This window comes from Canis lupus, chromosome 2 (assembly GCF_003254725.2).
Source record: "Canis lupus dingo isolate Sandy chromosome 2, ASM325472v2, whole genome shotgun sequence".
NCBI lineage: Eukaryota > Metazoa > Chordata > Mammalia > Carnivora > Canidae > Canis > Canis lupus.
Genome location: NC_064244.1, coordinates 77,792,538 through 77,815,457, shown reverse-complemented (window position 1 = coordinate 77,815,457; position 22,920 = coordinate 77,792,538). Strand labels below are relative to the sequence as shown.

At 53.4% G+C, this 22,920-nt stretch overlaps 1 protein-coding gene and 1 long non-coding RNA gene across 6 annotated transcripts in view; both read right to left on the bottom strand.

Moving 5' to 3' along the window:
* The window catches only part of CAPZB (capping actin protein of muscle Z-line subunit beta), a 130,369-nt gene that overhangs the window by 36,305 nt on the left and 71,144 nt on the right, over nucleotides 1-22,920 (bottom strand). For all 5 annotated transcript variants that reach the window (XM_049106534.1, XM_035713973.2, XM_025447964.3 and 2 more), the window contains exon 3: nucleotides 2,862-2,983. In XM_049106534.1, coding sequence (XP_048962491.1) covers nucleotides 2,862-2,983 — 122 coding nt within the window. The remainder of the gene's footprint in view (nucleotides 1-2,861; nucleotides 2,984-22,920) is intronic.
* Nucleotides 3,062-22,916, bottom strand: LOC118354134 (uncharacterized). Its single transcript, XR_004814145.2, has 3 exons — nucleotides 22,762-22,916; nucleotides 7,164-7,305; nucleotides 3,062-6,468 (listed from the first exon to the last, which is right to left on the bottom strand). It is a non-coding gene; the product is annotated as an uncharacterized LOC118354134 (long non-coding RNA).

Here is a 22,920-nt window from a genome sequence, read left to right as displayed (position 1 = left end):
CTGTAACTCACATTTCTCCTGGCTCACAGACGACAGCATTTGAAGCTGTTAGTCCTGGAGCCGGGGTAATTGTAGCTGGGGGAAAAAATCATAACATTACCCAGGATATTCTTAGTGGAAGGGGCACTCAGAACACATTTAAGAGCTTAAATGGAGGCCATTTGAAAAAAGACAGATGGACAGGAACGGGTAGATTTCAAAAGTCAGGGCTTTCATTTCCCTCCGAGAATGCTTTTTGTTTGAGCTAACAGGTTTCAAACAGTGCTGCTGGCAGTGGTCACGCCATAAGGATCTTATTTAAGCAAACGATCAAACACAGTTAGGATGGAAATGTGTGGAGAGAATCAGAAGACCTTGAAGTTTTATACTGAGGAGGGGGGAAAGGAAAGAACAGTCCTGTGCCCTGACACCCTGGGCTCCTCGGTGGCTGAGGCCCCCCCGGCCCCTGGCAGTGCCCCAGGAATGCGGGAGTTGGTGGGGCAACCTAGAGGCGCTGTGGGCACCAAGTCCCCGGAAGCCTGGCCCGGTCCTGGGTACTGGATACGGAAACCATTCCAGCCGTCCACGGGCTGCTGGGGAGCAGCTGCTGTACACGGCCAACTGGAGTTTTCAGGTGGAAAGAAGAAATACGGGATGCCTAGGTGGCTCAGTGGTTGAGCGTCTGCCTTCGGCTCAGGGCGTGACCCTGGAGTCTCGGGATCGAGTCCCGCATCGGGCTCCCTGCAGGGAGCCTGCTTCTCCCTCTGCCAGTGTCTCTTATGAAGAAAGAAAAGAAGAGAAAAGAAAAAAAGAAAAGAAAGAGAAAGAAAAGAAACAAAGAAGAAATACAATGAAGCTGAGTGAGCAAGACTCAGTTCAAGGATCACCTCTCCCTGGATCATGTCGGCCACATGTCGCCTCATGTCAGAGCATCTGGTGCTGCCACAGACCTCTCTCCAGTGAGGACGGGACCTGGCGCTATGCTTGCGACCTGCACAGAGACTGGCCCTCCCAAGTGAGACCCAATCTACCCCGGGGGGGCCTCAGCACCTCCACTTGGGGCCTTCCTGCCTCTGCATCTCCCCCTCGTCCTGCCCTCGCTCCTGGAGCTTGCAGCTACCCACAGCCTCCGGGACACCTCCACTGCCACTGAACGGACATCTCAGGCTTCCAATGGCCCCTGAGCAGGTCCTCCCAGGGTCTTCCTCACCTCAACACACAGTGGCTCCCGCCTTCCGGCTGCCCAGGCCTGAAGCCTTGGGGTCACCCTCCACCACTGAGTCCCCACCCCCGGGACATGTGCGGCTGCTGGCCCTGCTCTCAGGAGGGACCTCCAGTCCGACAACTGCTCGCCATCTCCACTCAGGTCTCTGGTCTGGACGAGGCCCAAATCTATTTTTCACCTAACTTCCATCCGAAGCTGGCAAAGGGACATGATTATAAAACATTCATCTGGTCTCTCTGAAAAGTCAGTATTAATGAAATCTCTGTGATTCACACCCAGTTCCGTTTTGGAACACGTGGTGTGTGTCAGTTCTGGTAACCCCCGGTGACTCTGCTGCATCCTTCACGGCCTGGCGCCACCTGCCCTGCTGCACCTCTGACCTCACCCCCGCTCCGGCCTCCCAGCCAAGCTGGAGCCCCACCGGCTTGGCTCCCACGGGGACCTGACACCCCGACGGTGCGTTACCCGGCTGTCTCATCTCCACGTCTCAGCTCACGTATTACCACTCACAGACGTGCCTTCCCTGACCTTCCGCCCCGCCTCTCCTTCCGACTCACCTTCCCAGGTCCCTATCATTTTGGCATTGCCAGCGACCTGGTGTCCTCACTGGGATGGAAGCCCCACAGAAGAGGGACTTGGACTCGGGGCCAACACGTACAGTGCACGCTTACAGAGAGGTCCCCATGCATTCGCTCAAAGAATGGATCCTCTTATTTCCAGATTGTATGTGAGAAAACAAAAGACCAGACATAACAAGTAATCTGTCAAAACGGCAGTGCTGGTTCGGAGCTGAGGTCGGCTGACTCCACGCATCTCTCCCTACTTCCCCCTCTCAGACCCTGCCCCTGGCCCCCAAAAGAACATTAAGCTGAATCTTTAAGACTCAGCCCAGGTTCAGTGGTCTCTAAATAAACCTAAAGCAGACTGCATTCCTCCACCATTCTCCGAGGCACTGACTACAGCAATCCACCACAGAAATGGTGGCTAGTTTAGGGATTCCTGATCTTTCTTAATAGGAAGAACTCCTAGACACCCTTAAAAACCTAGCTCGGACATCACTTCCTTCAGGAAATTATCCTGGAGCTTCCCCAGCCTCTTCCATGCTACCCTCAAATTCTGAATAAGCTTGGCCCTGGCGGCATGCATCACAGCACACGGCATCCCGCCACTAAGTGCATCCCTGTGCATCCCCCGATCTAGAATAGTGATCGCTCAGGGCAGGGACTAATGACTACCTCATTGTCCAAGCCCTCAGCATGGTGATGGAAGACAAAGAAAGTCGTGTATGTAGTGGACCAAGCTTCATTCCGACGTCCCTGACCCACATAGGCCCTCCTCGTGCTCCAGATCCCCACCTTATGCACACCCTACACCCTGCAAACTTCGCAGGACTTCCTGCCACTACCGTGTGGTAACGACAGCCTTCTCCTGTTAGACTGGAAGCTCTGCCAGGGCAGGGGCCCTTTGTTCCATGCCGAGTCTCCAACGCTTCTACTGGAGGCACTCCACAAACGTCTACTGCTGGACTGGACGGAAGGAAGGATGGGAGGAAGGGAAGTGGGGAGGGAGATAGGGAGGACAGACAGACAGAAGGACGGCCGGACTTCAGTGGTCCCAGGCGACAGGGACTGCGCCTGGCCCCGGCCTGGCAGCTCACCTGTACGAGTCCCCATCTCTGTTGTAGTCACACAAAAGGTAATCCTTTCCCACCACCTTGTCTCTGGCGATTTTCAGGGGCTGGTCAACAGAAGACAGGAGATCTTCACACAGACTGGGGACCTGGCGCGAAGGAAGGAAAAGGCAGAGCCAGGGGTTAAAACAACACGTCGAATCCAGGTTGGCTAATGGCAACCGGAGCCACATCATGGTCAGCACATTTAACATCTGGCCCTTGGTACTCTGCCAGAATCATGGGCCTGTTCTTTTCTTTTCCACATGTGTCTGACACCAACTGTGTCCCTCCATAAAGAAACCTGTTCTTGAATTACAGCGGAGCGTGATTTCCAACACAGCCTTCCTTCCAAATCTGCGTGCAGCTTTAATTACCTGGTCGCCAGGGTGGTCTGGTACGTTTAAGTACGTATGTGCTTGGTATTGGTCTCTGGTGGGCAAAGTACAAGCTCATGTCCTGAGAAGAAGGTAAACATTTGAAATACATAGGAATCCAAAGAACTCTGAGAATAACCCGACCGTGCTCGAGAACTCCCACCGGCTCCCGTGCGGGGTGGAGTTTCCAATACTTTCCAGGCCCCTGGCCAAGCATTACCAGGTTGGCTCGCAGAGTCAACCCTACCTGCTGCAAAGGTGCTTCACACTAGCTTCGCGCAGAGCCGAGCTCCAGCGGGCTTATCTCGGACCCACACGGAGCCGCGTCACTGAGGAGGAGGGCCCCGGGGCCTGGCCAGGCGGGGCGGATTCCCAGCGCAAATCCTGCCCAACCGGACACAGGGCCCCACCAGCAACCAGGCCGCCTCCTCCTAATTCAAACATCCATTTCCACCAAAATATTCCAGGAAGGGATGGCAGCACTTTCAGAAACGGATTCCTTCGGGCTTGAGTCACTTCCACGCTATATTTTCAATGTGCTGACTTATTCGTTTCATGGCCCTGGGTTTACGGAGGCCCCACCATATCGTTTACCAGGATGGTGGCTGCCAACTGCACCAACAGCCCTTCCAAATGGAAAAGTTAAGTCATGTGGCAAAGATACCCAGAAGAGCCGCTCGGCGGGGGGGCAGACCACCGGCTGGAAGACCCCGACCGCCTCCAGGAAGGTGAGGACATGGGGACCGCCCCCTCGGAGACCACCCAGCCTCCGGGGGCTGCTTTCTTTGGGCCCCTCTGCCAGCCCCCCAGGTGCTTCGGAGCAGCTCACACGGCCCTGGCTGCCACAACTGGAAGATGGTCACCTCGTCTCGCATAAACTCTGGCCTCAGTGAAACCATCGGTTTCCTCTACATGGACCACTGCCGGTCCTCTAGCCTGTGAGAGATGTCCACACCACTAACCTCCGGCGCAATCTGCAACGGCCACCCGTGTCCTCCACACCCCCCCCCCCCCACAGCTATTTCTGTCTTTTGTGATTTTATTTTTTAAGTAATCTCTACACTGAAGATGGGGCTCAAACTTACAACCCTAGATCGAGAGTCACACGTGCTACCGACTGAGCCAGCTAAGGGCCCCAAATGAGGCTATTTTCAAGGTTAGTTTTCGTGATGAGAATATCAAACCCCGGGCAGCCCGGGTGGCTCAGCAGTTTAGCGCCGACTTCAGCCCAGGGCCTGATCCTGGAGACCCGGGATTGAGTCCCATGTCAGGCTTCCGGCATGGAGCCTGCTTCTCCCTCTGCCTGTGTCTCTGCCCCCCTCTCTCTCTCTCTCTGTGTGTGTGTCTCTCATGCATAAATAAATAAAATCTTAAAACACACACACACACACACACACACACATCAAACCCCTAGCACATCCAAGTGTCTGCCAGGTACCAGGGATTAGGCGAGGCCTTTACATATACTTGGCAGACTGCACTTGAGAGCTCACTCTCCTCCTGTAAAGCAGGCAGCTTCATGCCCATTACAGACATCTGTCTGTAAAGACTAGACAGTTGAGGACCAGAGTCCTTAAGCTGCCCAAGGCTTACACAGGAAGCAAGCAGGGGAGGCTGAAATCTCCCCCTCTGACTAACTCTGATTCAACAGACAACTGAGAGCAGGGACAGTGCATGCCAAAGGCACACTGTGGCAGCAAGTAACCCCCTCCCATCCAAGGCGGCAAATAACCTCCCTGCTCAACAACCAACGGCCACAGAGCCTGGAAAGAAGTCCTGGCCAAGGCAAGGAACAGCTTCCATCCAAGGCAGCTGGGATTGGAAAATCGCTTGCTTTCCTGCGGATGGTCCTGAGCACCTATGTGGCAGCTGGTCACCACAAGCCCTTTGCACCACCGTTTGTTCTGTTGAGTGTTGCCTTAGCTTCCCTGTTGGGCCCTGACTTCTGCTTCAAACCCCATTTGAAATGGTTGGGGCCCGATTCATCCTGGACTGTGGCAGAGGCTAAGCAAACAGGCTCTGAAGTGTGACTTCCTGACTCTACCACTTACCACCCTTAGGACCCTGGGCAAGTCATTTTCACTTCTCTATGAAGACCTGATTTCCTTATCTGTAATGTGGGGATAGCAAAACCTATTCACCGTGATTTGGGGTATCACAAAAGACCTGCATTGGGCATTCAGTCCAGTGCCCAACGAGGGGGAGGGCACACACGCTAGCATCGAACACCCACATGCCACCCTCCCTCCTCTGTACTCAGCATTGTCTGCTGTACGTGCTTCTTTGAGGGCAACGTCAAACTGGGTCCCACCTGAATTCACCACACTGCTTCAGGCACTGCATAAAAACAGACCTTTGAGCATCCGGTTCTGATCCCCAGTTCTGCCTGGAGCCAAGCTGTCTCCCCTTCCCCACCGGCCCCCCACATAGGAAAGCTTACAAGATAACGGGATTCAGTATAAAATAGGCTCAGCTGCACCACTGATCAAAAGGTTAATCCACGAATTACAAGTATTTCAGTAATTTCTTGCTAACACGTCTACTGATTTATTTGTTGTCTGTCTCCCCTCCTTAGAATGCAGACTTTGCCAGGGTGGGGACTTCACCTTGTTCAGGCCTGTACTCCCAGCACCTATGGCAGCCGTGCTTGGTGATAGTGAGGGCCGGGTGTATTTGGATGGGAGGGAGGAATTTTACCACATGGAGCCTCCAGAACACCTACTGGCTTTGTTTTGAAGTTAATAAATTGGTGTGCAGTAAGGATCTTTATCAAGAGTTTGCCGTCAAGAACTGAACTCTGATGGACACAAGGACCCGCTTCACTTTGTAGTTCCAACCAGACATTCCCCAAATATGAATCGCGAGGTAGTGGGAAAGCCCTAGACAAAGAGAGCTGGCATTTTAATTAAAGTCCTACATTTTTATTACCATGTGACCCCGAGCAGCACAGCAATGGTGGCCAGACTGGGAACTAAGAGACTGGGTTCTAGCCTTTGCTCTGGTGTTCATGTGTCCAATGCACTGGATAAGCTCTGCTGGAGACCGGCTGCTGCTGGTCTGTAATAAGAACGTCACTGTTGGAGTGCCTGGGTGGCTCAATGGTTGACCGTCTACCTTGGCTCAGGTTGTGATCCCAGGATTCTGGGATTGAGTCCCACATCAGGTGTCTCTCTCTGCTTCTTTCTTGTCTCTCATTTATGAATAAGCAAATTAAAAATCTTAACAAAAACAAAAAACCATCACTGCTGTGGTGAAAATACTTCAGGTAAAGAGAGACTATAATCAAAATGACAAAATTCTTCATGTAGTTAAACATGTTCATCTTTTATTTGGAGACTGCCTTTTGGGGGGCAGGGTATCAAGATGCCCTTAGTTTTATGAAATAATAGGTTTACTTGGTTTTTTATTTAAAAACTGACAACCAGGGCTATCTGGGAGGTTCCGTTGGTTAAGCACCTGCCTTCAGCTCAGGTCATGATCCGAGGGTCCTGGGTTTGAGCCCTGCATTGGGCTCCCTGCCCAATGGGGAGTCTGCTTCTCTCTCTCCCTCTGCCCTTGCTTGTGCTCTCAAATAAATAAAATCTTTAAAAAAATTGACAACCTAATGATCTACTCTTCTTCTGTTTTTCTTTCTCCACCAGCCCCCATCTCGCCTTTAAAAAAAATGTTTCTGGCCTGTGAAATACAACAATGTGGCAGCCACTGGTCTAGAAAATGGGATCCAGCCCTCCCCGCCTGTCCAAATAGATCAGGGTAACTTCCAAGGTCAGTGTAAAGAACCGGAAGGGACTCTACTCCTCCCATTTCGTAACTCATGTTCTTCAAAGCACAAAGCTAAGGCAGCAGTGCAAAGGGTCAATCTGTGGTACCAGCTGTCCCCTAAAGGGCCGCTCTCGTGGCCTGCCCAGCCTACCTTTCCTATCCTGGTCAGGAAGCTTCCCAATCCCAGGAGGTCTGGGCAAAGCTGACTTTCACTCCACTGCTGCCCACAGGCAATTGAACATCAGCCCCCAGGCGACTCACGGATGGGCCTTCTCAGAAGGTTGCTCCAGGGTCTGAGGGGAGATAGATGGCTTATATTCTCTCTGCGAGGGAAGCAGGGGTGTGGGTGAGGGCTCCGGGCTGCAGTGGGCATCAGGAGAGCGCCTGTGTGAGCTTCTGAGCGGTGATATTACCTGGGCTCCCACACCCAGCCACCCCTAAAGATCTGTGAGTGGGCTTTTAAGTCCATGGCCAGGTACTAACCAACCTCAGAAGAACATACATCTACAGTGTCACCACAGTTATGGCAGTGCACAGAAAAGCAGAGAACTCCTGAAGGCGCAGGACGTGCCCTTCCATGAAGAGCATCTGGGATGTGATACAGCCGGCCGATCCTTTGCCCAAGCAAGTACAATTTTCGCCTTTTGGATAAACTTTCAAGGTGAACCATACCTTTGTATCCATTCTCCTCCATCAGTCCTATTTCTTTGATCAAAGAATCCTCTTTGGTTGTCATGGGGACTGAAAAGTGTGGATGGCATGGTGTGTCCACAGATTTGTGCCAGAGCAGCTGCCCAAGGCTGCATTAGTCACGACCTAGTGCCACCCACCAACCTGTCTTCCATTCTATCCCACCCCCCACTCCTGCTGGCAGCTTCCCAACACCACCGTCCTGTTCGCTGTTCTCTCCACACAAGTTAGCACACGTGTTCTTCTGCCTAAAATATCCTCCCTTTCAGGACTGCTGGAGAAAATACAGGATTGGGCAGTTAATTTTTAATTTCTGATACATGATGAATCTCATACTCAGGACATACATTTTTATTCGCTAAACTTGGCAACCCATCCTCATTCTCCTCTCAAATCCTACCACCCTCTAGAACCCAGCCCAAGTTCTGACTTCTTTATCAGGAGGCCAAATTCTTTGGAATTTCTATAGTAACACTGAGATCAACTGAATTCCAAATGCATCGGGGATGGCTGTTCTAATCCTGCCATCAGCTATCACTTCACTCCTTCCTCGCTACTTTTAACATTCTCTGAGTCGGGGATCCCTGGGTGGCGCAGCGGTTTGGCGCCTGCCTTTGGCCCAGGGCGCGATCCTGGAGACCCGGGATCGAATCCCACATCAGGCTCCCAGTGCATGGAGCCTGCTTCTCCCTCTGCCTATGTCTCTGCCTCTCTCTCTCTCTCTCTCTCTCTGTGACTATCATAAAAAAAAATTAAAAAAAAAAAAACATTCTCTGAGTCTGAGTACTGAGTGTGAGCCCAGGGAGGTACTGAGTGTGAGCCCAGGGAGGTACCGAATGTGAGCCCAGGCAGGTACCGAGTGGGAGCCCAGGCAGGTACCGAGTGTGCGCCCAGGCAGGTACCGAGTGGGAGCCCAGGCAGGTACCGAGTGTGCGCCCAGGCAGGTACCGAGTGGGAGCCCAGGCAGGTACCGAGTGTGAGCCCAGGCAGGTACCGAGTGGGAGCCCAGGCAGGTACCGAGTGGGAGCCCAGGCAGGTACCGAGTGTGCACCCAGGCAGGTACTGAGTGTGCGCCCAGGCAGGTACCGGCTGCGAGCCCAGGGAAGCAGAGCCCAGTTCTCTAGACCCAGCCTAGAGACACGCACGGGGTGCTGGGGGCTCCAGCAAGTCTGCTGACTGATTGGAGGTCTTACTCTACACCCAGAATAAAGGCAGTTTATCTCTGTCGTCAATTAGTTACCGGCGCTCTCCCTACCCTCAACCCCCAAAGCTGCCCCCACTCAGTCCTGTCAAGTGCTTAGAACAGCGGAAGAAATCACATTAAGTCCCAAGGATCAGGAGTTTGCAGAGCAATTTAAATGAAAGGACAGGTCCAAACAAAGGCAAGAGTTCACTCCGGGGTGCGTGTGTCATCGGCTCCACTGCCCCTGAGCGAGAACACGTGGTTGGTGCCGACACCCGAGGGCCGGATGGTTTCTGTCCAAACTGCCCATCTGAACAGCTTAACAGCCTTTGTGAGGAATGTTCGGATAACACCAAAGGTGTCAGATCAGTCCAGGCTGTTAGGGGGACTTAAACTTAATTCTAAGTGACTTGGAACAGTAAACAGCACTGCCCCGGCCAGAGCACCATGCTGGTGGGGTGGGGGTTCAGGACTCCACCGATCAGTTTCTCCTGTGCCACAAACTCCTGAGGCCACACCCCCGGGAGCAGGAGGCACCATGCCCCCTACACCTGAGGAGCGGACACCGTCACCTGGCTCCCCGGGGCCAAGGGGGCCACCCGAGGAGGGCGGAAGGGGAAGAAAGCGAACTGGGACAGGAAGGGAAAGACCCCAGGAGGTAGACGGTAAAAGAGGCTAGGACGGCCTGAGCCACAGCTGCAGGTGATCCTTTAATAATAATGAGGCCAAGGATGATGAGCAGGAGTCACAGCCAGCATCTGGTGGTACACGCCGGGCACTGTACTATAAACTCTCCCGGCAACACCTCCTTTAATCCTCAAAAGGGCCCCAGGCATAGAACAGTTAGAGAATCCTTATTTTAAAGAAGAGCAAAACAGGGCCTTGGAGGAAGACTGCGCCGGAGTCGCAGCGCTATTTGCCAGTGGCCCAAGACAGGACATGTGAGATACAGAACAGCTCGGTTAAGAAAAAAAAATTACATCCACTCTTGCTGTTGCCTCAAACTGAAGGCTCTTCTACTATCTAACCCAGCAGCGGATCACATGAAAAGAGATACAAATCAGAAGTTTCCGGCCACAAGTGAGGTTCGTGTCTGTGCCGCCATGTGGTTCTACTTTGCCTCTTCCCCTTCTCCATTAGTTATTAACGTTGAAAACAATTGTTCAACCAGAAAAAGAAACTTGAGATGAACCCTTAAAAAAAAGGCACAAAAGCCAGACCAGTTCAACCCCATGGATAATCCAATCCACTGCACTGCACTCCCGTCTTTAAGAAGTGCGCCCTTGTACCTCTGTTTCTGGAAAAAAAAAAAAAAAGCTAAACGAACACATTCCATCTTTTGATCTGCCCGCTGGCTGCGAGCCCGCCACCAGAGAGATAAGAATCGAAAACAGACCCTGTTCGCTGGGTCGAACACTCGGATGAGTAATGTTGGGGAAATCAGGGCTGGGCAGAGGCCGCCCCGCTCCCCGCGCCCCCCTCCCCGCATCAGAAGCCCGGCTCCCTGGCAGCCAGGTGTCAGCATGCCCGAGCTCCCGGTGGCCAGCAGAGGTCTCTGCTTACAGTTTCATTTCTTCCTTTCATTTTTTCTAAGGCTACAAACTCTCCCCTTTATTCACTAATGAAAATAAATAAACAGAAAAATGAAATATAAGACTAAAGAGTGTTTTTGGCGACACACATGCTGGTGTCAGAAACAGTCTACAGTGTGGCATTCTGGAAAACACCAACCTTGAAAGCAAACACAACTTCAGATCCTTGGTCTGCCACTTCCTGGCTGAGTGTACCCTTCCTTAACCTCAGAAATGTGGGCTACAATACTGGCCTCAAAGAGAAATTCACGCCACTCAATGGATGCTGAGGGCTCCCCCCCCACCCCCTCAGGGATGTGCTAGGTGCCAGGGACACAGGGGCAGGTAAGGTGGGCACACGCAGCCTGCTCTCCTGAAGCATGCTCCAGCCACTGGACACTGACAAGGCACAAGGGGCCATCCCGGTGGCAAGGGCAAGACTGTGGGGACTCAGTGGTTTAGGAGGTGGCACAGAGATGGCACATAAATGAAGGAAAGAGGGGGGCACTGTGTAGGAGCAGGAGCCAGCACACAGGCTCTGGGCAGGAGGCCCCAAGGTGAGTGTAAGGAAGAGAGGAGAATCTGTGGCCACAAAGCCACCCCTCCCAGGACAGGGAGCCAGCAACGGGAAGGGACTGTGCTGTGGGGCTCCCTGCCCACACGAAGCCCTCCAGCCACACGTGGATCTCGGCAGAGACCCAAAGCCCCCCAACTCAGCGCAGAGCAGGACCAGAAACAAGCATGTCGTTACCTGTTGAACCGAAGGTTACTCAGTCCTCCACCAACCCCAACCACACACGCATGCACGCACGGGGTTGCCCTCCCTCCCATCTCAGATCCAGCCCTCTTCCAACTAAGCTGTCACTTGACTCTAAGAATGATATTCTTTAAATGAAAGTACAAACTATGACCTTCATTAGACGTCTATACGTTGCAAAGTGTATAACAAGAATATCATTCAAGGTACCTGTTAAGTGTAAGAAGCAATTTCCCTATTTTGAAAACATTAAAATATGGTGAACCGTGTGCACCCCAGATTCAAGAGGCTGGTGGTGCCTGTAGTGCCCCCAGTGTCTAAATGAAGCTGGCCAGCAGGGCTAGCACGAGGAAAGCATTTCTGATCAAATATTTTCTTCTACTTAGAAACAAATTTTTCACATGCCATTACAACAAAGAACTTTCTCAAGAAACAAGTCCCTCCCCGCTTCCTCTTCTCAGACAGGTGCCCCAAACCACCCCAGGTAAATAATAAAGGCAAACTTCCTGGGCTGGGTTTCAGCCATTCATACTCAAGACTCCAAAGCTTTGCCTTCTAGAAGCTCACAGCCTGGAATAAGAGGCCAGGAGAGTTTGCTAAAGGAAGGGTCAGGAAGGGGCACAACAAAGAGAAAGCAAATTGAGGGAAAATTAAAATCACTATCTGTGAGTCAACCACAGGCACACACACAAGGCTCCTGTTGTCCACATGTAACCCTATGCTTCCCCAAAGGGGATGAACTAGGCACTCGGAACCTAATTAAATTAACCGTTCCCTGGCCAGGGCCACGACTCCTCCTCTGGTGGAGGAAGTCAAGAGAACCCAGGGCAGTCTAACCTGCCTGCTCCTCTTAATTAAGGCCTTGTTCCTGAGGAACAGAGCACAAAACAAACACCTTCGCAAAGCCAGAGGCCGAAAAGTCAGCAGACACAAGTCACCGTGGCCCCAACGTGCCCCCCAGTCCATCCCGCCCAAGGCTGCCCTGCCCCGGGGACCTAATGACCCCTGGCCTCTCCCATGAAACCCCAAAGCCTCAGAGAGGAGCCGATTCCCCAGCCTGTGCTCCTCGTGGCCACAAGGCCTTGGTTGTGGGCCTCACACATTCGGGACAGAGGTGGGGTCTGACGCCGGCAGGGCTCCTAGTGCTGGTGACATGGTCCCCCGGGCAGAGTTCTGATCTCCCGGAGTCCAAGTCACATTCTGTGGGAAGCAGGTTCCTAAAACATGCTTCAGAGCCTCTCCCAGAGATGGGACTGGGGCCAAGGTCGGGGCATGGGGGTGCTGGCTGGCAGTGAGGGTGACAGCGGTGACCCACGATGGCACTGCGGCTCCATGACCACCGGACCCCCAGGCAGAGGAAGACGCAAGTTCTCAGCCCCGGGGGAGAGGATGACCCCTTGGTGGAGATGGTAGGGGCCGGGGCCGGCCCGTGAGAGGAAAGCAAGTGTGGGCACAGAGCTGTGGCCGCCTCCTGCTAAGGGATTACCGCATTGGCCGCATTCTTATAAATCACGTCAGATCATTCAGGGAAAAGACCAGGTGAAATTACACAGAACAACCGGTTTAGAATAACGATGTTTTCACTAAGGCCCTGTGACTTCAGTGGCAGGACCGGGAACCTCCAGCGTCATCTCCGTCTCCACGAGCTGGGACCCTGGCGGCCACGGGTGTTCTCTGAACCGCTTGCTCACACTGTCTCACTTCCCTGCCGTGGGACCCTGCAGCACGCTGTGGCCTTACTGTCACCCCAAACGAGTAGCGCTCACAGAGGAAGATGCTGAGGCACAGGAAGGTACAGCGGCCACACGGCCTGACAGGAAACCGCAGCACAAAACCATCTCAGCTGAAAGGATCACCAGCTGGACAGCAGGGCAGAGACAAGGACCCGGCAAGAGTGGGTTTTGCATGATTAGGTCCCTATCACAGCCGCCGGGGTAAAGCAGCGAGCTCTCACGGTGGAAGGCGAAAGAAGAACCAGCCCGCTTCCTCATCACTGGGCATTCAGGTCTGGGCCTGGCCTCGGGCTCTCTGAAACGTGCGTTGAAGCCTCCGTGTTCCAGCCTTCCTGAAAGCTGCGAAGGGGCGCGGAGATCCATGAAACGAGATTCTGGAAGGGAAATCTGACAACGGGCATATGCCGCCCGAATGAGAAGCGAGCTGCCAGATGGACAACGCTGGTGAAATGCAGAAAGGTTCTTTCCTGCTGACCTGGGAGGGTTCACCATGGCTCAAGGAACAGGATTTCCAGAGCGGGTGCGGTAGACCAATAGAAGCCACCCCAGCACCACCTGCTGAGGCTCACAGCGAGCCAGGCCTGGGTACAGCTCACCCTCAAGGTCCCTACAGCCACCCCGAGAGGCCAATGATCCTGGGAAGCAGAGGGGCTTGGAGCCACGCAGCCACTGAGTCATCTGCCAGAGTTCCGGCTCTTTTCACCACATATTCTCCCCAAACTCTCAAGACCACAAACTTCTAAACAACCCTAACAGTCTACCAAAATTCCAGGGATGCGGCCGGTTCCTTTCAAGTGGAATTGTTCGTGCTGTGTTTGTGTGTCTGAGTGGGGCTCGAGGCCAACACTGATGTGCCACGTTATGTGAGGCATACTCAGAACAAGTCAGGGCCTTCTGCCCCCCCCCCCCCCTTTTTGCATAAAACCGTCTTGGCTGGCTGGCCACAACGTTTCCCACTGGATTCCTTCCATTGGATGGATGTCTCATCAGGTTTTAATTTCACTGAGTCATCCAGAGAAAATGACCACGCATGGACAAAGAAAAATCTATAACTCTTCCTACTGGGGAAGTCAGCTCCACTTAGGAGCCACCGATGCATCCCCTTCATTGGCTAGGCCTTTAGGATCAAGAGCTCCTCTCCACTTTGGCCCATTAAGAGATACAATTCAAATGTATAGCTCCACTTAATCCCACCTAACTGTATGAGGGGTTAAGTACAGTGTCCCCACCCACATGGAGCTCAACGTCTAGGAGGAGAGAGAGGGGCACAAATGACATAGCCACACAGTAGGTGCTATGGACAGGGAGTCCTGGATGCTATGGAAACGGAGAGGAGGGCTGCCCAGAGCTCCTCAGGAAGGCAGAAGGAACAGGGCAGAGTCCAGGCAAGACCTGAGAAGCCGAAGCCTGTGGGACTGAGGCAAAGAAGGGGAGCACCCCTGGCCACAGGAGCAAGGTGTGGGAGACGGATGGCTGCGCAACTCTGTGAATATTCTAAAAACCAATGAAACACACACTTTAAAAGGGTGAATTTAACAGAATGTGGTGGACTCTACCTCCATAAAGCTGTTGTTTAAAAACAAAGGTGAATCAAGAGAGAATGTCCCAGGTGGAGAGCACAGATATACCCAGGGAACTCGAAGTTCAATGCAAATGCAAAAAAGATCAGTTTGTGTTTTCAGCAGAGTATGTTATGTGATCTAAGTTTGGGGTAGTAAGCAGTGACTCTGGGCATCAGGGACCAGAGGCAGTGTTACCTTTTTATTTCACGTTCAATAGCTACTGGACTACTGACTCTTACGACCCAGAGCTTTCCTACGTCAAAATAAATTAATAAATTAGCGCAGCACATTGTAGGGGATGCACTATCAGCCAGGAATTCAGAGCTGAATCTCTAATGAAATGGGAATAGATCATCTGATGGTCCTTTTGGTTCTCCGAGGCAGAGAAGAGATGTCTGGTGGGTGCTGGTGGAGGGAGGGGTAAGAAGGTGGGGGACAGGGTAAGAAGGCCCACCCACCACTCTCTGTTTCATGCCAGTTCTATATAAGATTTAGCTTGAAAAAGGGTTCTACCGATTTAAGAAATGTCTGAAAGTAACTTGACCAGATGACCAGCAAGGTTCATTTGAACCATAGACCCTGCAAAGTCTCACAGTTCGAGACAGACTACGTACTCATCTCTATGACCCTCCAGGAAATGGCTTTGCAAGCTCATCAGAAGTTTGTGATGTTCGTCCTAAAACCAAACCCACATCTACTAAGTGTGGCACTGCTGGCCACCCAAGAGTGATTAAGAGTTGGGCCTGCCTATGAGGGGCACAGCCCGAGGGAGAAGAAACGGGCTCCCGACCATAGGTTCCAAGTCCAAGTCCATCAGAAATTTCTCTATTTGTACACAGAACCTACATTACTCCCTCTCTGCTCTCTTCCAGGATGCTTTCCCACCCCTGAGCCTCCCACCCTAATTCTACTCACTAAAGGGAAGCCCGGGATTTCCTATTGCCCACGACACAGATCTTCATCAACTATGGTGTCCCCTTCATTCGTCGGAGACCTGGTCACTGGCAGTTAGCACGCCACTGGCTTTTTAAGGGCCTGGTGACAGACACACATCAGAACTCCCAGGCACCCAAAGGATGTGCAGGCTGCTCCATGTCCTAGCTCACACTCCAGACCGACTCTGTCGGGGAAAAGCAAGCCAGGCGGGCCTTACTGCTCTCAAGGACTTTTCATCTGTTCCCCAAACCAGATGTGTGCCACAGGGGTGACCAGGCACTCCTCACCCAGGGCTGGGGCCTGCCAAGCTGTGCTGCCTCAGTGGCTCTCAGAAAGGAAATGCCTTCTGGCTCTCTAGGTCCTGGGGAAGCGGACTCTCTTTCCAACTCACTTTTCTGTCTCACTGTTTCTCATCCACCAGAAGGCAGGACCTAACCTAAGTCTTCAGACCTCAGTGAAAGCTCTCCAAACGTTACCTAAAGCACTGCTTCCTTAGGTCCACCAACAACAGGATGCCACACGCTTCCTATAATGCAGAAGCCAGAGGACCCTACCCCCCACAGGCAAGGTAAAGCCAAGAAAGGGGTCTTCGTGTATTTCTGAGGAATTATGCCTCCCAGCTCTGGTGGACAAGAACCACAGGTATCTTCTTCACCTTGGGACAGCGCAGCCTCCTGCTACCGGACCTGACGCTGCTCTAGGTCAGGTTCCTTCGGAAGGACTTCCCTGATCCTGCAGTACTGCCCACCCACTAACCAGAATCACAGGAGGATTAAGCTCTTTTGTTCATTTTGTCCAGAAGAAAACCAAAGTGCTACTCCAGTCCCTCATGTGTCCAGGAGTACAAGAGCTCGGACGCCAGGAGCGCCCACTGCCACCTCCCAGAGCTGTGGCAAGACACACACGTCAAGGCTAACAAAAATGACCACAGAAGAGCACCTGCACGAACGTCCTCAGAGAGACCTGAACTTCCCGTACACACACAGAACAGAAACCAGAGGAGAAAACTTTCCCCAAACAGAAGTGGGGGCTTGCAAGGAGACTTGCTGAGTGGCAAACTTTTTGGAAAGATGGAATTTTAAACACAAACACAAAAGGGCAGAGATTTGAGGCAGAGGAGCTGTGCGCACAGCTGGGCAGCCCTTTAATTAGGGCAAGATTTGCAAAGCCTGTGGAGCGTCGGCAGATTTTCCCCGGATCTCCGGAATGGAAAGAACGTGGAAACCGACGGGGTGACCAACAAGTTCGCATTCTGCTTGACACTCTCGTGGAGAGTGAAGCCCCTGGTCTTGTCCCTGTCACCTTTTCAGGAGTCCTGGCAATCGGTCCCTTGGAGCAACAGAGGACGACGCCCTGGCCTGGGAGGAGGCAGGTGGGACCTGCCCCTTCCTAAGGGCTCTTTCCACAGCACACAGGAAAGCTCTTCCATCAAGGTGTTTTAGGGCAGAAACAGAATTCTAGGGAAAACAAGCAAGCCCCTCGGACCCTGGGGCTGCAGTTCTTGTTTGCATGTTATTATACAGTACCTCACAAGCATTTCTCATGGATTTAAATATCTTGCACATGGACAAAGGATCTGTAATAAAATAGAAAAATGATATCCGCCCCCTCCAGCTCCCTACAGAGGGAACGCATGCCTCTTTGACTCCCAAGTGGCGAAGGAGACAGTGGTTCTTCCCACACAGCCAACACCTATGTCTCTACTCTTGTTTCTGGGACATTGTGATGTCCGATGCAGCACTGTGGCACAGTCTTCTTAAACCGATGCTTTAGCTCTACTTTGGAGGACAGCCTGTGCCCCCTAGCAGTTATAAGATGTTCCCAAGTCTAAGTTAGAAAGGTGACAAGGATCAGAAATAAAGGTAAAGGCTCTGCGCCCCTTTTCTCCACCAAAACCCAAGTGCTCAGGAAAAACAGAAAGCCGGAGGCCTACTTTGGGTTCCTTTGGGAGCAGCAGCTGTTACCAACCAGAGCTGTGAGGAAGACACCAGGTGACGGAGAGCCTGAAAGATCTGACTGGGAAAGACCAAGGTCCCTGTGAGATCAGACACGATAAAGGCAGGTGGTGCTGGCAATTCCACTGAGCGAGCGCACAGTGTCAACAGGACCAGCAAGGTCACTGCTTCCCAAGAAAGGACCGATGGTGGCTCTTCGAGAGGCAGGGAGGCTTGGGGAGCAATGTAGGGAAGAGACACGTTTCCCAGCTCTAACCTTAAAATCACAAACAATAAATCAATGGCTGTCTGTCTCTTCCATTATGCAACCAGAAAGTCTGAGTGGCAACCAACAGCTGATCCTCAGGAGGACCGCAGTGCATCCCATCACCTACTTCTGGGCAAGGGACTCACCAATGCCCAAGGCTTGACATCCTAATCTGGGCACAAACATGCGCTCCTACTCTGTGTCCAGCTAGCTCCCTTCTATCACCCTGTCTCAGACTCCATCTACTCCAAGCAGCTTTCCTTGAAACCCACCCATCACCAAGGGCTGTGGGCTCTTCAGATACACACAGTATCTTACTTACCACTGACCCCAGTGCCTCAGCACAGGCTCCAGCACGCAGGAGGGGCCTGAGCACGCCTTCACTGAGGATACAAAGGTGACCAGAGCAGACAAGATCTCTGCCCTCAGCTTAGCAGCCAGTGAAAGTCACATAATTAATCCAATGGAGAGTACAGGGGACTCCCATGGCTGCGGTGACCAAGGCACAGAGTAGGGGGAGCGAGGCCCAAGCAGAGGTCTGAAAGACCAGCAGAGCTGCTGTGGAGAGGTGTTCCCAGTAAAGGGAGAGTACAAGACCCAACACTACAGGGCACAGGACCTTTGAGAAACCCTAGTGGATCAGTATGGCTGGAGTGGAAGGGCCTCAGGAGTGGGGGGAGGGGGACAGAGGAGGGATGGGCCAGCCAGATCAAGAAGTTTTGCTAAACCCAGAATGTTCTCTGGGCTTGATCCTGATAACAGTATGGAGTCAGAGGGCAGTGGAGGGTCATGATGAAAAGCGCATTTTGGAAAGATGACTCTGGCTGCCGAGAGGGAGATGGGGCAGGTGGAGGACTACAGGCAGGGAGGTCCAGAGGCTGTTAGAAAGATCCAGTAACCCAGGGAAGGGTAGGAGCAATAAACGTCCACCGAATGGCCCTAAGTGATTAATACGCCCTTAGCCGACAGGACGGAGTGGGTGGGAGGCACTCCTTAGAGGTGACACCCTGGGGCATCTGGAACCATGACTCCACCGGCTGTCGAGCTGCTCCCAATGCTCCTGGGGCCTGCCTCTGTGCTAGACTCCCAGAGCCAGCTCTTCCACGAGCCCTGTCGTCATGCTTTAGCTGCCCAGACCCAAGAAGAGGTCAAGCACCACGGGCGAGGGCATTAAAGCCCACTCACCACGCCACCCCCCTCCTGGCTAGAAGACAGCACCACCTCCCAGAGCCTGATCAAGAAGCACTCGCCCACCACCTGCCATACAAGAAAATGCAGGGTGCTCTGAGAGGGGACACAGCCGTCCTTAAGGGACAGCCGGACTACAACAGGCGAGCTGCTCCAGGTCACGGGTTTCTCCTGCACTCACTACTTGGCACAGAAGCCAAGGCAAGTGTGCCAACGTATTCTTCTCCATCACAGCAGCTGGCAAGGCCCATGGAGCGCTCATCACAGCACCCCACGATGCCCCAGCACACCCTTTAATCCTCCCAGCTGCCCTCTGAGAATGAGGTGAATTCACAACTCCCTGCATGGTACACATGGGGAAACAGAGGCACAGACAGCCCAAGCGGCTTCCTCAAGGTCACCTCAGTCTTCAGGGTGCACCAGACCCAGCTCACTTGTTGGGTTTGCTGCCCCTCTGCACTGCCCCGTGCTGGGGCCGCCAGCACCGACCGCGATCCCTGCGCTGACCCCGTGGGGCTGAGGCCTCCTGAGTTGCGTTTCAGCTTCACGTGGCACTTCTGCCCCGTGTCCTCGCCCCTCCTCAGACTACACAGCTTAGAAGGTATGGACAGAGAGTCCTCTCTCCAAGCCTGGGGCCGGGTGGGGTGACTGGCTCATCTACTAGTTATTTAGCATCATCCATGAGGCCGGGCACCGCGTAGACTCGGGATACGGATGAGCAGCATTACTATTCCACAGGCGCTCCGGAGCCAGAGGGCCCTTGGGCGCTAGCAGTGCAGGTCAGCCGGGCCCCGTTGAGGGACGCGGCCTGGAGATGGGGCTCCCCAGCAAGCAGAGCTCACAAGTGGGAAGGTCAGTGAAACAAGGCGTGAAAACGCTGGGGAAGGAACACTGAGAGACCTTCCAGGGCCAACACCCCCCGCCCCCCTACTCCCTACTTGCATTCGGCATGGTCAGAATGAGGGGAAATCCACTTGTAGGAAGAATAATCATTTCCAGCCTGGGGCAAATCTCCTAAAGGGTTTTGTTCTGAACCCAGACTGTTATTTTAGCTTCCAGTCAGTAGTAATTAAGTGTGCCTACACATTCCAGAAAGAGGAGAGAGGCAGATTAACGATAATTAAATCTCTTCTGTATTTGGCCCCAGATCTCTCCTCGAGCGGCCTGCTGTCAGATACTTCTTCCAAAGCCTCCATCTGACACAACTCCTACCAGCACCATCTGTAACATCAATTCTGGTCCTGGCGTGAAGGTTTCAATTACACACAAGGTAACAGGCCCCCAAGGACCTGAGAGTCTGGAGTTTCACAAGCGCCGTCCCCCCTGCCCGGTACACCACACATCCAGAATCTGGTCGGTGATCATTTGCAAAGGGGAGGGCACAGGGACAGCCCCTTCGAGAGGCCTCTCAAAGGCAGGTTCTATGCCTGTTGTGACTGACAGGGTCTTTAATGAACCTTAATTGTGAGCGCAACGGGCCCAGGAAGGCAGCAACAGATGTGGCAATGCGGCAACCGCAAACCTCCTGACTAATGAATAAAAAGTGTCCCGCCTGATGAGGGCCAGTGACCCCAAAAAAGGAGGGTGGAATCATTCTTCACCCCTGCACCGTTTCTAGAGCGCTGATTCCTTAATGCAAGCAAACGGGAAGCCTCTGGGGGGCTGGAAGGCACCTGCCTCCAACCTCCCAAGAGAAAAGGACCAAGGAGGGGTACTACTCGGTGGCGGCACACAGACCTGGGGTCACGTGATCAGCACCCGGGCTGCCTCCACCAGGGCTGCCTCCACCAGCAGTTCGTCTCTAACAATGGGAGGCTCAAATAGGCCTCCTGTTCAACATGGGAAGGGGAAAGCTCCACTTTGTGAGGACTGAACAACTTCTTACTGGCACTAATTACCGGGGTGATATCTGCATTCAGAGTCTGCTGTCGGGTGAGGACCTGCAGCACGAGGAGGAAACTGCTCCTGGAGAAGCTGTGCACACAGGCAGCATGGTGGGAGGAAACTAGGCCTCTGAGTCCAATGGCCTGACCCTGCTACTCGGTAATTAGCTGTGAGGCTCTGACCACCTAATTAGGCCTCTCTTGGTCTCCTCACCTGTAAGATGTGGTGTGTATTTTAAATAAACATGGGAAGGGTCAAGAGAAGCATCTGACAGTTACCAACTAACCAACAGGTAAGCAGCAGAGCTTTCATTCATCCGCACGATGGCTGCACCAGACTTGGGTGAGAACCCCTTTCTCTATGCCAGGTACTGTTCCAGAAGCTTTCCAAACACCACATCTCGTTTCCAAGGGCAGTGTCATCAGCAGCCCCCACCCCCCATGGCTCAGAAGTCACCCAGCTCTGACATGGTGAGGATGAGAACACAGTCTGGTTGGGCCCTCAAGCTTTCAGGTGCTCAACCGTATCAGGGACCCAGTGTCAGACTCATAGGTGCCCTAAAACTTCCCAACCAAGAACTTTACAGGAGCTCCACCTCCACAAGCATGCTGAAATAGGCTTCTGTGGCCGGACGCATAAAGGGTACATGGGTGGGGGGAGATCACTCAGTAACCAAGGACATGTGCAAAATAAACGGGTACTATTGCAAGCCCACCCCTATCATCCACACTGTGGCTGGGGGCCCCTCACAGGCATGTCTGCCAGGAACACGTGGTAGCAGGTGAGGTGCTCAAGCAGCCTCCCCACCATGACAGACAGACTAGGGAGAGGATGAAGGGGAAGAGCCCTGGAAGGGGTAGGCCCACTGTGGGCTGACCCTGGAGGAGCCACGGACGCGGGGGCTGGTTCTCAGACTGGGGAGGGGGTGCCTGGGGGGCACAACGGCAGTGAGGAATGGGACAGATGAGAGATAGGGATTTCAGGCTGGGGCAAGAGAGCAGCAGCCCTGATGGGACGGAAGGAGGCAGAGGCAGAGAGAGCAGGAAACTGGACCACAGAGAAGGGCCCTGGATGACAGCCAGGGGCCTGCGTGGCACCTCTGCATGGCTGAAGTGACCTAGGGCCCTGAGGATCCGCCAGCTGGTCCTTGGACAGATCACACTCCCTACCTGTCCCACCACCCAGCCACTTTGTGTAGCTTTCCCACCGGGCCTTCCCAAGAAAGGACTGAGCATTATGAATTCAGGGAACTGAAGGAGGGAGCAGAGCGCCCACCCAAGCCACCAGCGTGATGAGCAGAGAAGACTCACACAGGCCGGGAGCCCCCCTCTGCCGGACAGTCCATCACCCCACTCTGCAGAACGACGGCTGCCCTTCCTGGCAACGACACCGGCCTGCCAATCTGACTCTGAGCTGCTCTGCTGGCCCTGGGGTCAATGACAATGGCATCTTCCCGCTTTCCATCCCGTCAGGAGTTGACAGAAGGTAGGGGAATGGTTTTCAAGACAGATGCCTCAGTGGAAGGCCTTCTCACCTCCTCCTTCCCCCCTGTCAGGTTAAACATACCAAGTCCCTGCAAGGGCACACTGGTTATGACACCCCCACCCCATGAAAATCAGGACTGGGACCATCCACCTGTGTGCACACAGAAGGCAGCCTGGGGCGTCGGGGTGTGGCCCCCAGGCTGGTGGAACCCAGGGGTTAGCAACAGGTCCTGGAAAGCCAGCACTTATTAACCACTTGTCATGTACAGCAGCATGTGACACACATCCCCAAACCCTCCCAAGTGCTCCAGGAATGGGGTTTTCTGACCCAGATCTTGTATGCCGGAGCAATCTGGGAGGTGAAGCAACCTGCCTGCGCTCTCAAAGCTGGAAGATGACGGAACGGGATTCAAGTCCCAGTCAGCCTAACTCCACCCACAGACGTGAGCTGCAGAGGCAATGGAGCCAGCCCAACTCCGGGGGCATCTGCCAGAGGCCCCCCACCTGCTCGGCTCTCTCCACATTTTCACTGTACAAGGCAGGTTATCTGGTCACAAACCTTACAGAAATGTCTCTTATGCCAGCAAAAGGGGTCCTGAAAGTAGTGATGACAACACAACAGTATCCATGGTGATGATCTTTTAGTTCCAGGCAACGGGACTCAGGTTCTGAGACTGTGACCATCTGGCCCTCACTTCAGAGAGGAGACCCTGAGAGA